The 16,223-nt window shown below is 44.7% G+C and overlaps 1 protein-coding gene across 1 annotated transcript in view; it reads left to right on the top strand.

The window, feature by feature from the left end:
• LOC119169722 (ubiquitin-like modifier-activating enzyme 1) overlaps window positions 1-16,223 on the top strand; it is a 94,491-nt gene that overhangs the window by 12,758 nt on the left and 65,510 nt on the right. The window contains exons 6-12 of the mRNA XM_075886856.1: window positions 3,211-3,301; window positions 4,746-4,872; window positions 6,684-6,781; window positions 12,446-12,592; window positions 13,381-13,551; window positions 13,649-13,753; window positions 15,785-15,865. Coding sequence (XP_075742971.1) covers window positions 3,211-3,301; window positions 4,746-4,872; window positions 6,684-6,781; window positions 12,446-12,592; window positions 13,381-13,551; window positions 13,649-13,753; window positions 15,785-15,865 — 820 coding nt within the window. The remainder of the gene's footprint in view (window positions 1-3,210; window positions 3,302-4,745; window positions 4,873-6,683; window positions 6,782-12,445; window positions 12,593-13,380; window positions 13,552-13,648; window positions 13,754-15,784; window positions 15,866-16,223) is intronic.

Raw genomic sequence — 16,223 nt, 5'->3', positions numbered from 1 at the left:
AGCAAGAAATCACAATATCAAGCAGCTGGATACTTTTAGCATGCCGCTGCACAACAAAGAAATAAAATCGAAAGTGACGCATAGGTATACACTGTACTAGTGTGAAGTAACAGTTGTGATGGTTTTTAATTGATTGATATGTGAAGTTTAACGTCCCAAAACCACCATATGGCTATGAGGGACGCCATAGTGGAGGGCTCCGGAAATTTTTACCACCTGGGGAACTTTAACGTGCACCCAAATCTGAGCACATGGGCCTACAACATTTCCGCCTCCATCGGAAATGCAGGCGCTGCAGCCGGGAATTGACCCCACGACCTGCAGGTCAGCAGCCGAGTACCTTAGCCACTAGACCACCACGGCGAGGCTGTTATGGTTCTTAAATGTTTGCATTTGAAGAACACGCTGCAAAAACCCACAATAGGCACCCGACAGTGGAACAAAGGGCGCGACGAATCTTTTTGGGCCGCCTCAGCATTGTTGGTGCCGACCGCCAGAGATACCAAGAAAATGAAACTCTCGCTTAACACATAGAGACGCTGAAGTGTCAAGGCCTTTTTTGGCACGTTTTCAAAGAAGACTTCTTGGGCGCTTACATAATCGTGTGTGACCCTCCTGCTCACAACTAAAGAGGAAAATCTGCACGTGCCAGTCCAGTTTTGCTGCGTCTACTCGCTAGGCTACGCATTGGAAGACTCGGTTTTGCTGCGCCTACTCGCTAGGTTGTGTGTTCTGGCGGTATAGCATCAGATCTCGTAAACTGCATTGCCGGGTGCTATGTAGAAACTCACGCTGTTTCATGTTTCTTTTAAGTGTGAATACACTTTATAAGCGACCCCAAACCATCCACCGCCGTCGGCGGCGTCCGCAGTCTTCTCTCTATCTTTAAAAGAAAGAGGACTTGGCGGGCCGCAGCGCGACACTCTTCCAAATAAGCCACGGACGCGACGCTGATATTCCCCTTCGCTCGCTCCTCCGCTCTCCTCGCTCGCTGCAGCTGCGCGCGCACCCCTCTCTTTCGCGCGCCCGCCTTCTCTCTCAGTCTCCCGTCGAGAGCGGGTCGTGCGATGGATGTCCCGGAGGCAACGCTACCATCAACAACGAATGCAGTACAACCGAATGCCAGCACTGCACCCGTCGTTGGAGGTGACGGTACCGCGGTGGTTTCGCCGACGTTGGAAGACAAGGCGGCGCTGCGAAGGGCTCGTGAGACCGAACGTAAGCGGGCGAAGCGTGCGGCGGATGCCGAACTGCGTGCTCGCGAGGCCGAGTGCAAGCGGGCGAAGCGTGCAGCGGATGCCGAACTGCGCGCTCGCGAGGCCGAGGACAAGCGGGCGAAGCGTGCAGAGGATGCCGAACTTCGCGCTCGCGAGGCCGAGGACAAGCGGGCGAAGCGTGCAGCGGATGGTGAACTGCGCGCTCGCGAGGCTGAGATGAGGCGTCAGCATCGAGCCGCGAACGCGGCCCAAGAAGCGGAACGACAACGCAAGTGTCAGGCGGAGAAGGGCGATGAAGGCCGGCGTCAAGACGCCGCTCGCAATCGTCAACAGCGAGTGGACGTTCCTGAAGCCGTTCGAGCCAGCTAACGTGCCGCGCGGGAGAGGGTGCCAGCCCTGGACTTTGCTCGTCCGGGGCTCGCATGCTATGAGGGGGAGTAAAGTTAAAATTCGTTGGCATTCGCCAGTGAGTTAACGTAAACTCCCCCGTGTGATCAAATTGCGATTCCCAGGAACCATTACACCATAAAGGCACCATAATCTGATTAATAAATATAATAGTGCGAATTAATAAATACCCCTCATAGCATCACCCCGTGCATTCGCACTTAACCATGTTTACCTTCGGGGAAATGCTTGGGAGTTTTTTTTTTTTCATCTGCGGCCCATGGAATGCCCCGTCTCCTGACACGCCATGGCGTCTGAAGCCAAGTGCGCGTTTAAGTGCGCTCACAGATTTCTTTTTCCGTCTACATCATGAGGGATACAGAAGGGGGCCATATTTCCGTGCGCTTGTCAAGAGCAGTTTTCGATTTCAAGAAATCGGAAAAGCGTTGGTGATAGAAAACACGCTCAAGCTGTTCCGATAGCTGCGTACCATGAACGGTAATAGGTGCATATGAATAGCTCGCTGTTATATAACTGACAGAAGCATGACCCGGGGCTCTGTTGGCTAGTACACTGGGCTGTGAAGCGAGGGGTTGCTGCTTCAATTCTCCGATATGTTGTCTTGAAAATATTTTTAAGTGGTTCGTATTTATCTTTTTTTATATATAAGTAAACATACATATTGTTGACATGACTGCGACAGCCAGAATCAGCCGAGAGTATTCATAAAATTGCTATTGCAATAATATTTACGACACAGAGGACCTTCTTTTACAGTTTACGTTTATTAGGCTCCTTATGCGACAGGGCAACCACCTGGGCTAATACTACGCCAGACTTCAGAAATATATAAACTTTTTATCTTCCTGAAAATCTTAGCGTAAGTTGCTTTTTGTGAATGCGGGCCCCCGATCACAACAGCAAGCTCAAACAAGACAAGTAACCGAACAAGGTACACGACAAAAGCGCTCTATGTGAACTGTAAATTTTATAGAAAAAAAACGTGCACTTTTTTTGAGTTGGAAGGAGGGCGCTGATAAAATTTTATCACTTTAGACTATGCGTCTGTTATCATCATTTTCACTACTCCCACTGCAGGGCAAAGGCCTCTCCCACGTTCCACCAATAAACCCTGTCCTGTGCTTTCTGGTGTTATGTTGTACCTTAATATCATCTGCTCCCCTAATTTCCGTATCGATCTTATGCGTTTCCTTTGTCTTTGAATCAAGTCAGTTATTCTTAATGACCTGTAGCTATACTGCGTACGCGATAGGCTCCGGGTTCATGTTCAGTTGTTCCCTCTTTGTTCTCTCCCTGTCTCTTAAAGTGAAATGATAGGTGCAACCTTAAGACACAACTTCTAATCTTGTGTGCTCAAATATTCTGCTTTTTTATATAATTTCAGTTGATGTACAGATAGTGTGGGTCATGCACATTTTCGGTATCTTTTCGTCTTAGCACTGACCATCGTTATTATGTCAAAGCTAGCCTGGTTAGTTGAACTACTACGGCCTCACGTGATTTGTGAGTGTGATTCCCGATGCATCCCATAGTTGCTTCACTGATTCGAAGCGAATGTCTCCGGCGTTGCTTGTTCTCTTCGCAGGCAAATCTTCTGCGACTTCGGTGACACGTTCCGCGTGCTTGACCCCGACGGAGAGACACCGCGGGTGGTTATGATCAGTTCCATCAGTGAGGTGTGTGGCAACACCATTTGGCTATGCTAAAGATAATTTTGCCAGATAATTTCTATCAACATGAAGCCGCTTTTCCAAAGATGACAGATGCGTGGCTCGAACGCGCACATTTTAGTCGTATAGCTCTTTTCCTGGTTTTTGTTAAAACTATTTACCAGTGCTTATGCTAGAATACCAGCCTGTTACGTTTATATATTGTTATGTCTAACAATTGTCAAGTGGCAGGTGTTTTATCCGTGCCGAAACGACATCATTATAAGGCACGCTTCAAAGTCGGGAAAAACAAATTGACATTCACCTCTCGACCTTTTTAATTTACTAGTACGTGTATGTAGTTACACGCTTGGTGTTGTATTTTATTCTCACTGAAATGCGGCCGGGAAGCGGAAAATAGGCTGCACACTCTGATACAAAGAAACGAAAGATGAGTACGCTGACAAGAGCAAAAAAAAAAAAAAAAACTATGCATTGAAGTTTCGGCACGCAGAACGATAGCCTTGTTGGGGGGCCTTGGGATTGTGTCAAGCTCCTGTTCGGGGGGGGGGGGGGGGAGGGGTAGTGGTTTTTTGATAGGAAAACCAAAAAGTGAGTCCCGCAACTGTCTGCATCAAAGTTTCACACCTCAGCAGTAGCTCAAAATTGAAGAAATAAGGAGGTATCAAAAGAGATAGGGAGAGAAAAGAACTTGGAGAGAAAGGTAAAAGGTTGGTAGATGTTTTGATAAATACATGGACGGGGGGGTGGCATGATCGAGGAGTGGTGGTCGTAGCGAGAACGCCTCAGACGGGACAATTGTCCGCCATGAAATCCACGAAGCATATACCGTTATGGATGCCGAAACCTCTGTACATTATTTACTGTATAGTGGTAGGCATTCTCGCTTCTTGTTCAGTGATTCACCTGACCAGAAGAATGTCCGTCGTATAATTGATTTCTTCTTCCACATCCCCGCACAAACAGCCTGTGATATTGCGGTTTGCGCCACACATGACGAGAGAGAAAGGGTTCGATGACGTATGCGTATACTGACCCACTAATCATGCTTTTTATACTTTCATGTCTTGCAATGGAAGTTTTAGTGCGCACCAAGTTATCAAGCTGAACACGAAATCACCCTGATGTAGGCGTCTAGATCGATACGGTCAAGGTGCCTTTAGTTTGTTATAGAAACTTCCAATTTATTGTTTCTCGTCATATACGCTGCTTCAGTGATACACTTTTTTTTTGTGTCTTCGATGACAGACATTCGTTAGCTGCACAGGTTGCTAAGCTGGCAACAACCCAATGCCAAATGATTCCTTCAGTTTAAGGAACGTGGTTTTCTTGTCATTGAAGGAACGGAGCTGAATACTTTCCTGAAGCACTTCACAGCATAACTGTTAGATCACTACTATAATACACTCAATACATCGTCTTCTTGTATTGCATGCGTACGCACGAGAAGGACGGAGTGGTCCGAACCGTGGACAGAACACCGCACGGTCTCGAGGACGGCACCTACATCACGTTTTCCGAAGTCCGGGGCGCGACCGAGATCAACGCCTGTCCACCCATGCAGATCAAGGTGTCGTGTGAGTGGAGATTCTTTTGCTGTATATTTTGTCCCAGTGAAAAATGCAGAAATCAAGCCATCAAAGACTGAACTACGAATTCCCAGCAAAGTGAGTAAATCTTACAAAATCGGAGTCAGGGCCGTGGGTTTGTCGATAATCTGATCTTCCCCCGCCATTGTGGTCTGTTGGTTAAAACTATGACGTAAAGGTCACGGTTAGGATTAGGACTAAAACGTCGCGCTGTGGAAACCCGGCTGTGGCCTACGCATTTGCAATGGAGGCGCAAATGTTTCAGCCCCATGTACTTGAATTGTGCGGCTAAAGAGCCGCAGATTGATTGATTGACATGTTGGGTTTACCGTCCCAAAGCTATCATATGATTATGAGAGACGCCGTAGTGGAGGGCTCCGGAAATTTCGACCACCTGGGGTTCTAACCTGCACCCAAATATGAGCACACGGGCCTACAACATTTCCGCCTTCAAAGGAAATGCAGCCGCCACAAGTTTCAGGGCGTTCAATCTCAATTGTTTATTATTATTATTATTATTATTATTATTATTATTTGTTACGAAAAAATTTTCAAAAAAAAACATCTCGAAAAAAAATTTGCTTAGTGGGTACAACTTAGCTGTGGTATTCTTGACGCCTGATAAGCTCTTTCCATGGTGCAACCGTACTTCTCATTAGGACGCGCGAGAGGTTTTTGCCTGCACTCTTGGCGCCGCATACGCTGTTGTTACGATCACTGAAGCGAACACGAAACTTCATTAAGAAATTCATCAGAAACATTTGGCCCTCTAAGGCTCAAGGGCAAGTGTATCGTGGTAGGCGCAGAATAGATTCCTTGGGAGAGTCTATGACCAAGTGTTCTGGAAATTCACGGATGCGTTTCATATGGAGAAAGGAACGCGGGGCTGTACCATTTCATTGTTGTCATCCTTCAGCAAGAAGCACTTCTTATTAGATTACGTATATGTGTACGAACCTGCTTTAGTTCTGGCGGGCTAGTTTGTTGTACATTATCTCGAGAAAAACAGCGCGAAATATAGGAACCTTAGGCAGACAGACACGCCCCTTTGTTTCTCTGTTCGTGTTATGTTAAACATTGCACTGCCGCTCTCAAGATAAAGCAAGCAATATTACCTGTTTTAATTGACGTTTTTTTGTTTACTATTTGTATATGCATGCGCCTGATGTTTGCTTCTTCGGAGACTTTCCTAAATGACACTCAGACTGTCCGCCACATGAGTGTATATTTTATCATGCCATTCTTACGCTTAAAGTAGATGTTATGTGCACCCATTACCTTTAAATAATGAATATAACTTGACGCATCCGGCCAACGACTAGCACGCGAGGCGTTACAAACGACATTGAAGGTTTAATTTATTTCAAAGCCGAAGTGGAAATTCAGTGGTGAAACACTACCTGGTCGTCCTCAATGAACGTCCTTCTTCACTTTCTCATCAATATCTGCAGCGTTAATCCACCGACAATTGTGAAACACCACGAATGTTAAGTCATGGCCCGAAAGGCCCATGTCCGACAGTGTAGAGTGGATTTATTCCCTTCTGAAGATCATCATAATCGCCATAAAACCCCATTATTTGTAATATATCATTAGTTCCGGTTATAATAATAGCACAATATTGATAGTGGTATTATAGAGCCCAAGGGGGCTCCCGCTTTTTCCGGCCATGTGAAGTGACCTTCAACTTGCCGTACAGGTGTAATGCAACGGTAATGGAGTTGTTGTCCGTCCTGTCGTACTGCCAACGAAAGATTTGTGAAATCCTTACTTTGTCATTTTGTTCTTATTTTATCCAGGTCCACATGAATTCTCCGTTCAGCTTCCGAAGAACTACAGTGATGAAGCAACAGGTGGCTTTGCAACCGAGGTTAAGATGCCGAAGGACATCAAGTTTGTGAGCAGCGGTCTTAATTCTTGCACAGTATAGCTACAGACTATGACTGAACGTGAATCGATGTGTGAAGGCATTTCGTGTGCATAAGGCTATATTGAAAAAAATATTTAGTTCATGAGATGGAATGCATATTTGGTTATGCAGATGCACTCAAAAAGCAGAGATAACGTGAAGCTAACGATCTGAGCAAAAATAACCAGTAATAAGCTAACCATAGTAGAAGCTGTCACCTGGCGGCCACTACACGTGCATTGTGCGCGGGAACACCAAATTCATGTTTAGCAAATACGTGTAATGTACTGCTATCAATACGATGCATTGACTCTAAAGAGATACCTTACCAATAGAGCATTTGGTATTATGAGCACCTTTGCATTTGCGAACTGCACTTAGCCACTGCGGCATTTACAAGTCAACTTCAGTGTTCCATCTCAAATTGCTCTCGTCTACGCAAACACATAGGCCTCCCGGAAAAACTGCATGTAGGGATATCTGTTCACTCACTTAGTCTGACGACTGCTGTTTAGCACAAAAAAAGCGCTATAGTAACACATTCTCAAATCTCAGTTTCAACCACACAGAAATGCTAGGACGTAAACGCTGACGTGAATGCCAAATGCTCGACCTCTGAGGATCTTTACCTCTTACAAGGAACAGGGAGCCGTGGCGCATTGAAAGTTAACAGTGATGCGAAAGCTGATAATAGGGATAAATGGGGCGATGTATTACGTCATGTGTTTTGCGATTCCTTAATTTCATTCATTTTGTGATTCCTTTGTGATTCCTGTGTTTTGTGATTCATTAATATCCACTTGCCAAAGTAATTGCTCGGAGTGGAAAGGCGTTCAACAGGTTTCACTATAATATTTATTTATTTATTTATTTATTTATTTATTTATTTATTTATTTATTTATTTATTTATTTATTTGTAAATACTGCCAATACCAAAGGGATCATTGCAGGAGGGCATATACAATAGTTGAATACAACATAACACAAATTGTGATACATTGAAAACACCAACTAATTATAAAAAAAGTGCAACACAAGAGCGATTAGTGGCACAATAATATAAAGAAAACAGGCTCGCATAAAAAAACCGTAGGCAAGGAAAGGAAAAAAAAGGAGAAAAAGAGAAAAAGAAAAAGCATTGTGAGAGGATGGTGTAAGCATTTTTACACAGTGGTGCTTTAGAGCGAGGCGACAAATGCATACTGTGGGATTTTCTGGTATTTGAAAAGAAAAAAGTAAGAGAGACAATGGATGAAGAACTGTGACAGGTGTAGTTTCATACATCAAAAAAAAAAAACCTGTCTGTCAGGGTTCAAGGTACGCTTTCAAGTGCAGTTAAGAACTGTGTTAGTGATGTGCCTTCTATGATATGTAAGGGAAGGTTATTCCATTCTCTTATGGTCAATGGAAATAGGAGTCTTATCTCAGCCGTTTCATACCTGAAATTGAACTGAGAAGTTTCCTTATTTATGGTGGGTTTCGTATCCCGTATTCATGAGGGTACCTTGCACTTTTCGAAAAAAAAATAAAAGTACAAATTTCGTCGCAACAAAGAACATCAACTGCAGTATACATGGGTTCCCGTAATGGTGTTTGTGTGTATCCTGTTGACTGCGCCATAGCAGCGTAGAGAGACAGGTGCAACCAAGAAGGTTTAAAAAAAAAATGCTGGAGTGGAAATCATCGCCCACGAGTGAAGCCATACCCAGTGTATGATGGTGGCTGCGGCAGCCATCGTACAAACTATTGGCATGACGAGCTGTTCGCATTCGGCCATAAAGAAAGAGCGTTTTCCTCACACGCCCAGCGAGTTTAGAGGGACCATGAAACGCTCGCTTTAAAACGACAATGCGAAAAGACCGGCGTCCAGACGCAATAATTAGGTGACGTCATCATAAGTATGCTTTCCCTATCGATGAACGTAAAACTCTCCGGTACTTGCAAGTGCGTGCAATTTGTACAACTGCGTGCAATTTGTACGGCTGCACAGGAACGAATGTGTAACGTAGCGATCGTTTGCAAAAATATTACGCCGTCATTACTTACGCTGTAAGCATCATGTAGCGGCTTCTTGTATTGAACGCAAGCATGTAACTTCCCATAAAGTAGCACTTGGGTTACAACTATGATCAGACCCTAACAGTGCACAATTCCGTGCACTTGGATGTTGTAAATTTCATCAGCACGATCGAAACAAGGATATCGAAACGAATACATGCGTACGCTTTTCGCAACGTCTAAATTGCGAAAATTTGTCGCATAACGACGTCGTTCGGACGGCACCAGTGAAATGCTGAAGAAGTTAGCATGGACTGTAGTCGTAACTGAATATTTCGTTGTTCTAACCAAATTTCGCTCCGCTGGTCAAGTTCGAGCGTGTTGACGACATGCGACGCTTTGTAATATCCACTGTAGTTGGGATACATTGAATGCACAAAAAAGTATGTTTTTATTTTGAGCACGCTGAAGGATATTATACAATAAATACAATCAAAGTGACTTACGAGCGTTAAAAAAACATTAACGCATGACGGGACGTGAAGTGCAACTCTCTGTTCGTGAGCAAGCAGCTGATCGTTCATCGTCGCTGTCACTCTCAGCGCTTTGACAACCATCTACGTCCATTGAAAAATCTTCGACGTCAAGATGGTTTCTTTGAACATAACTGCTGCCCCGCTGCGGTGGTCTAGTGGCTAAGGCACTCAGCTTCTGACCCGCAGGTCACGGGTTCGAATCCCGGATGCGGCGGCTGCATTTCCAATGGAGGCGGAAATGTTGTACGCTCTTGTGCTCAGATTTTGGTGCACGTTAAAGAACCACAGGTGGTCGAAATTTCTGGAGCCCTCCACTAGGGCGTCTCTCATAATCATATGGTAGTTTTGGGACGTTAAACCCCACATATCAATCAATCAATCAATCAATCAATCAATCAATCAATCAATCAATCAATCAACATAACTGCTGAAAGTAATCTGAGGAAGTATCTCCGCCAAACGACTTCGATAGCACCAACAATGCGTCATTCACCACGCACGACCCCCCCCTCCCCTCCCCACGGCGTCACTCATCACGGTTATCTGTGGGTGCGGAGATCATTTCGCTCCGATATCCGGCAAAAGAGGAGTCGTTGCAGTGTGCTGCCATGTATCAACGAACGTAAAAAACGAGCCGCACAGCGTAGGCCCAGGTTTGTAAGTGCCAATCGCTAGCCTACGCTACTTCCCGCGTACAATGAATGTTATGGGATTCATGCACTACAAAAACACTGACAAATGCTATACGCACGTAAAACAAGGCGAGTTTTAATTGAAATGGTCAGAAGTTGATATTTAACTATCTAAAGTGGCTGCAGAGAATCTCGTGAAGCTGATATGTGTACTCTGCGGGCTATAATCGAAAGCGCAAGTTGCCACGTATTTTCAGGAAAACTTCGCGTCTCGCAAAAATGAATCAGATTGATCAAGTCACGATCGGTCCGGTATATTCACTCATGCACGAAACATACAAAGTGGTTTATGCTTGTTTCTTGCTAACGTGTTAACACTGCGGCTAGCCCCACCGAACAAGGCAGCTTTGGGATCGTCTGCCTGCTGATCATCCATAAGAGTATGCTCCTGAATTCCTTTAGACGTCGCGACACTCTATGAACATTGCGAATATTTAGCGCATGTGGCTGCTGATGGTACATGTGTGTTTAGAGAAAGTTTTAAACGATTCAGAGTACTTTGTGCTCTACTATGGGACCTGCACGAGTTTACGGCATCTTATAAAGATCTTAAAGATCATTGTCGTTGTAAAGCGACCGTTTCACAACCCCTTTAACGTGGCAACCTTTTTTTTAGTCTGATAGTGCTCTAAATGCGTCCTTCTGTTTCCAGTGTTCTTTGGTAAGCCTTAAACTGTAGGCAACTTTTTTTTGGAGAGAAAGTCACCGATATTTGTCTCGGTGGGTTATTTCATTAGAAACAAATATTTTTTAATTTGTGGTTAACGTAGCCTATAGAATAACAGATCAAAGCCGCTTACTGTCTGAAAACAAAATATAGCACGTTTCTGAAATCTTTAAAGGGCAAACACTGGCTTCACTATTTCTGGCAAAACATTGCGGGAGCTTCCACTCGAGAATTTTTTAGATGCGGAGCATCTTATACTCGCGCCTTGTAGTGCGCCGTCCGCGCCGTCCGCACCGCTTCTCGAACATTCGACAGCTGACGCGCGCGCATGCGCCGTCGCGCCGTCGCCCACTCTTCCACCATCTGGGCATCCCTTCCTCCTCTACACACCGCGCGCGCTTCACTCCTGCACCATCTGTGCACCCTTCCTCCTCTACACACCGCGTTCGACATCTACAATTCTCCTGATTCTCCAGTGGACGCGCATGTGGCGTCGCGCTTCGAGAACATTCAACAGCTGACAGTGCATGCGCCGTCGAGCTGTATATATACTCAAGGTCGGCGCTCGCTCACTCAGTTGCCGCTCGTCGGTTGGTTTGTACGGCGCGTCGACGTCCAAGGTCGCGGTGAAATGAATTCCAACGAATCCACAAACACAATGATCGACGTCCCTTCGACCAGCGCCGTCCTTTCGCATACGTGTGTACGTGTTCACTCATTTAACACCCCCTCCTACAACCACGTTAACCAATTTAGCCATCGACCCAAGTAAGTCGCAATTTAACACCCCATTTCACAACCACGTTAACCAATTTAGCCATCGACCCAAGTAAATCGCACTTTAACACCCCGTTAACCAATTATATGCTCCGCATCCTCCTCAGTGTTCCCCCGAGGGAAGCTGCGGGAAATTTTTTAAAACCTCCTTGAATAGAACACCCAATTGTTGGTCCGCTGCTCTTAACTCCAGAGGTTCATTTTCCTTTTCCTCGCTCGACAACAATTCTTATAAGTACATGAGAGGGAACTCTGGCACTAGTGTCTGGGAGCTGCAACGCACGAATCTTCAGCGAGCATGGTAATGATGGGTACACCATGAATCGGTCTAATCTTCGTTCTTTCGACTTCGTTTGGCTTCACTTGGCTAGGAGCTGCTTTATCACGAACCAAAAATAGACAAATTTTCAGCAGTTGCACTTCACCACCTCAACATTTCAGGGTCACCAATTAAAATCGGGTCACGAAATCCACAATGGTTCGTTCTTTCATTCAAAACAAGACCAAAACACTGCAGTAGACAAAGCCACAAGTGCATTCGAATCCGGCAAGCATAAAGACAAAGTAAATCTGTATACTATTCATTAGAGCCATGGTGGCTGAACCATCGCAGTGCCAACCATAGCCCCTTCTATTTGATTTTAGGAAATTCTATGCATCGTGCTATCGCCGAGCGTGCACGCACCCGAGCCCCGCTGCCACACTTCGTCAATGCGGATCTTACAAGCTAAAGCCGGTACTTCTTCGATAATGTCTCCTCGACATCAAGTTTAAACCAAGCTTCCACATCAAACAGTAAATAAGTGTTCGTAACTTATCTGCACTCGTGACGCTATACGTACAGCCTAATTAGTGAAGCCGAATTTCTTGTCGCACAGAACTCTTAATCAACAAAAATGTTAAATTTGTATTTAGATGCGAGTTATTCTATCTTAAACGCAGATGTTTCCCATGATGATCCTTCTTTTTTGTCTTTTCCAGAAACCCTTGAAGGAATCCCTGGTGAACCCCGAGTTCAGCACATGTGACTCGGCGAATGCAAATCGCGGCGCACAGTTGCATTTGGGCTTCCAGGCTCTGCATGCCTTTCAGGAGGCGCACCAGCGACTGCCACTTTCATGGAACATGGTAAGGAAGCATCAAACGCAGTTACACTAGCACTCCATGAAGCATTGAGGTTCTAAGCAGTCGTCGTGGATCGCGACCTGGAATATAGTGACTTTCTCTCACAAATTTCCTTTAGGTGTTCTTTGAGACTGCAACCCTTTATTAACTTTAGTGGAAGAGGGCAAAGAAAAAAATTGTCACAGTAGCATCAGTACTTATGTCGCATCAAATCAGTCTTCATAATTTGGACGACATTCAGGTGATACATCAAACAGCCAAATGAACTAAAATATTTGTCACCTATTGATGCGCTCGTTATGAATTAGTTGGCGTCATCAAGCCAGAAAGAAAACTTTGAGAGCCCTGGTAGAGATGAAGACGTCGAACGTCTCGTGAGACCTGACAGTGCAAGTGTTAACAGTATAATTTTTTCAACAGAACCGACTGGTGGGTACATCGGAACTGCCTATTTTAGGTCTCAGCGAACAGAAACGTGACGGTGCTACATAACACACAAGAACGAAACGCATTCACTGACTGATCGTCTATTGTACGGTGTTGACGATTTATTGTATGGTCACAAAATGAATAATAACAACGTACCCAAGTAGGAATGACAGGGTGTCAGAAGGTTCCAGAAGCACCTTTGCACCACATAGTGTGACGCTGATTTGACACCCTTCCTCGATTCCCTTACTTTGTCCCACAACATCGCCAAACTATTAGGCCTTTCTAACTATGCAAATATTTTTTAACACTATGTTGTGAGTCAGTCTCGTTAACAATGGCCATTGATTGTGTGGCCGCAGACCGACGCAGCGGAAGTGGTACAGATGGCCAAGGAGAAGAACACACTGCAGACCAACCCTCTTAGCGAGGTTGACGAGAGGATTATGACGTTGCTGTGTTGTGTCTCATCAGGCTCCTTGTGTCCAGTGCAGTCCGTCATCGGCAGCGTCGCTGCCCAGGAAGTCATCAAGGTGAGCTCTATATGTAGTCCTAATTATAAAGGGCACGATGTTACATTGGAAACTGCCTTGCGTCTTTCAAACTCTATTTTTCTGTTATGCCACGCAGGCGTGCAGTGGCAAGTTCACTCCCATTCACCAATGGTTTTACTTCGACGCCTTTGAATGCCTCCCGCAGAAGGAAGCGGTTTCAGAGGTGTACGCCAACGCAATGGTAAGCTCTTTGGTCGGACAGGTATATAGGCAGTACATAATGAATTTGCAGAGCGAACTTTAGGAGACACCTACTCGACACTTTTATTGGTTTTTTTACGCCAATCGAGTTATCGAGCTATAGCTCTTTAGAACACTAGTTGCGTTTATTCAAAATGTTTATTCGCGCGGGACAGGCTTGCTCCCCTTTTCGACAATCGTGACATTGTTATTAATGATAACCACATGTTTCATAGCATTGCAAAAATTGTATCATTACACTTTTTGTTGCGTTAGCTAACATTGTATAATTAAATTCTGTGACGATTTAGTTAACATGTGCTGCCTTGTAAATGCATTAACTAGCATTGCAGTATAACAGATTTACTTGTACGATCAAACATTATTCAAGTTTAAAAAAAGCGCGAAAAAATCACAATGCATGCAAGAGGGAGGTACGACGATGATCAAGTGATTTAAGTTTTAATCGAACGCGTAGAAAGTTTAGAAAGCGTTGAAAAACGTTTTTCGTAATGTGTGTTTTTCTTTCTACGCTTTTTGCGCGCGCTCGTGTGTGTGTGTGTGTGTGTGTGTGTGTGTGTGTGTGTGTGTGTGTGTGTGTGTGTGTGTGTGCGTGTGCGTGTGCGTGTGTGTGTGTGTGTGTGTGTGCGTGCGTGCGTGTGTGTGTGTGCGTGTGCGCGCGTTCAACCTTGAAGTTCAAAGCCTAAGGGTCCTCTGATGTTTTATTGACAGCCTTTGCTGCCTGGAACATAGGCAACCTGAGCTTTATTTTCACCTTTCCAGCATTTCAGAAGCATTTTTTTTCCATATTCATCGATTCCGTGGGATGAAGCAGTAGGGGGATGGGCCATGCGGTGAAATTCTGCCTTTCGTAATGTCAAATCCTGCGCGCGCCTATGCCAGCGTACATACCAGTGGCAAACACGGCATTTGCTTTGTTGCAGGTAAATCATTTGATGGCCACAGGAAGCGCTATATTTTTACAATTTTTTGGAAACAACTTATACTTGTGCCTATCCCACCAACGATATTTAAACAAGCATAACGAATATATTTGACTAACATAGGCTGACGTTATTACTCATGTTACCAGCATTGGATAGCACAGGCAAATGAACAATTAGGTGAAGTTTGCCCTGAGCGTTTGGACAGGCTTTTCGGGCGAAAAACGAATGAAGCAACAGGGAAACTAAGAAATGCTCGCGGCATTGTTATTACTTTCAACCTTGCAGTCAATATATTCTGCGTGTTAGGGTTCGCTGACGCTGCTCACCCCGGGACGGCTTGTGCTCTCCCATAGTAGCGTACTTAGTACTCTATATCGTTAGCCACTTTTTGTGAACACACAGCCGAACACTGCTTCCAGCTTCTTGACACACGCAGAACTGTGGAATATGCCACGACCACGAACAAACTGTGGTTTGCGAATGATCAGTCTGTCGTCCCTCGGGTTTGAAACAAAATTGACCTGATGACGGATGTATTGCATCTATTTTCAAGCAATCTCTTATACGTGCTTTTGGTATGACGGTCTGTTATAGTTTGCCGTGTCGCTTTATCTGGTTGTATTTAATAATTTACGCAGTCTTCATTTTACGTGTAATATTCAAGAGGTATTGCTGTTGTTAGCTTTTGTGTGCAAGTTTCATTTACTTTTCGCAATGTGTTCAGAATATTTAACCAACTTTGTTTCTGTACAGTTTTTATTTGCTCTTTCTAAAGTGTCCGCTGCAGGGCACTGGGAGATGAGGCCAGTCAAACTACATGTACGTAGCCCACCCATATTCCCAACTATATCTCAAGGGTCATTGTTTTTCTTCTTTGTGTAGCAAAATTAAACAACTTCAAATTTGAAATGTATTGAGGTAAGTGGTTACTAATTACCGCTAAACTTCACCATCCGCTGTTAAACAGTGACATTGTCTTTATGAAGGTTTCATTCATCGAGGGAGTTAAGCAAAACTTCCCTTTTATGCATTTGATACTACTGAAATTATCTGACATAATTTGCCTTTTTTCTTTCCATTCATAGGAGCTTACGCGGTACGACGCCCAAGCCCGTGTCTTTGGCTCTGACGTGGTGACCCGTTTGTTGGGGCAAAACTATTTAGTGGTGAGAAAACGTACAATCTCTGGAATTCGCCAATTTGATTCGTGCTAATTGTGCCAGATGTTTAGCCAATCGTGATAAAGCGCCCACTCAGAAGCAAACTGCACTTACCAACGAAAAAAAAACTTGCGATTTCTCAGCAGCTGTTTAGGTAATTTTTATATAAAGACTGTATCGTGACGGGGAATTCCTTTGCTTTGCACATATAGCACACGGGCGCAACAGCGCTATAGCGTTGTTACGGTGACGCCAGCATGCTCAGAAAGCCTGTACCTGTGTTCTTGAAATTTTTTTACTGTATACTCCGTTTCACGAGCTGTTGGCAATGCTGTGAAAGGTACGGGTGCCCTCAGCCAATCAT

Source organism: Rhipicephalus microplus, chromosome 2 (genome assembly GCF_043290135.1).
Source record: "Rhipicephalus microplus isolate Deutch F79 chromosome 2, USDA_Rmic, whole genome shotgun sequence".
NCBI lineage: Eukaryota > Metazoa > Arthropoda > Arachnida > Ixodida > Ixodidae > Rhipicephalus > Rhipicephalus microplus.
Note: the sequence above shows the minus strand (reverse complement) of the source record. Positions and strands in the feature narration are given on the sequence as shown.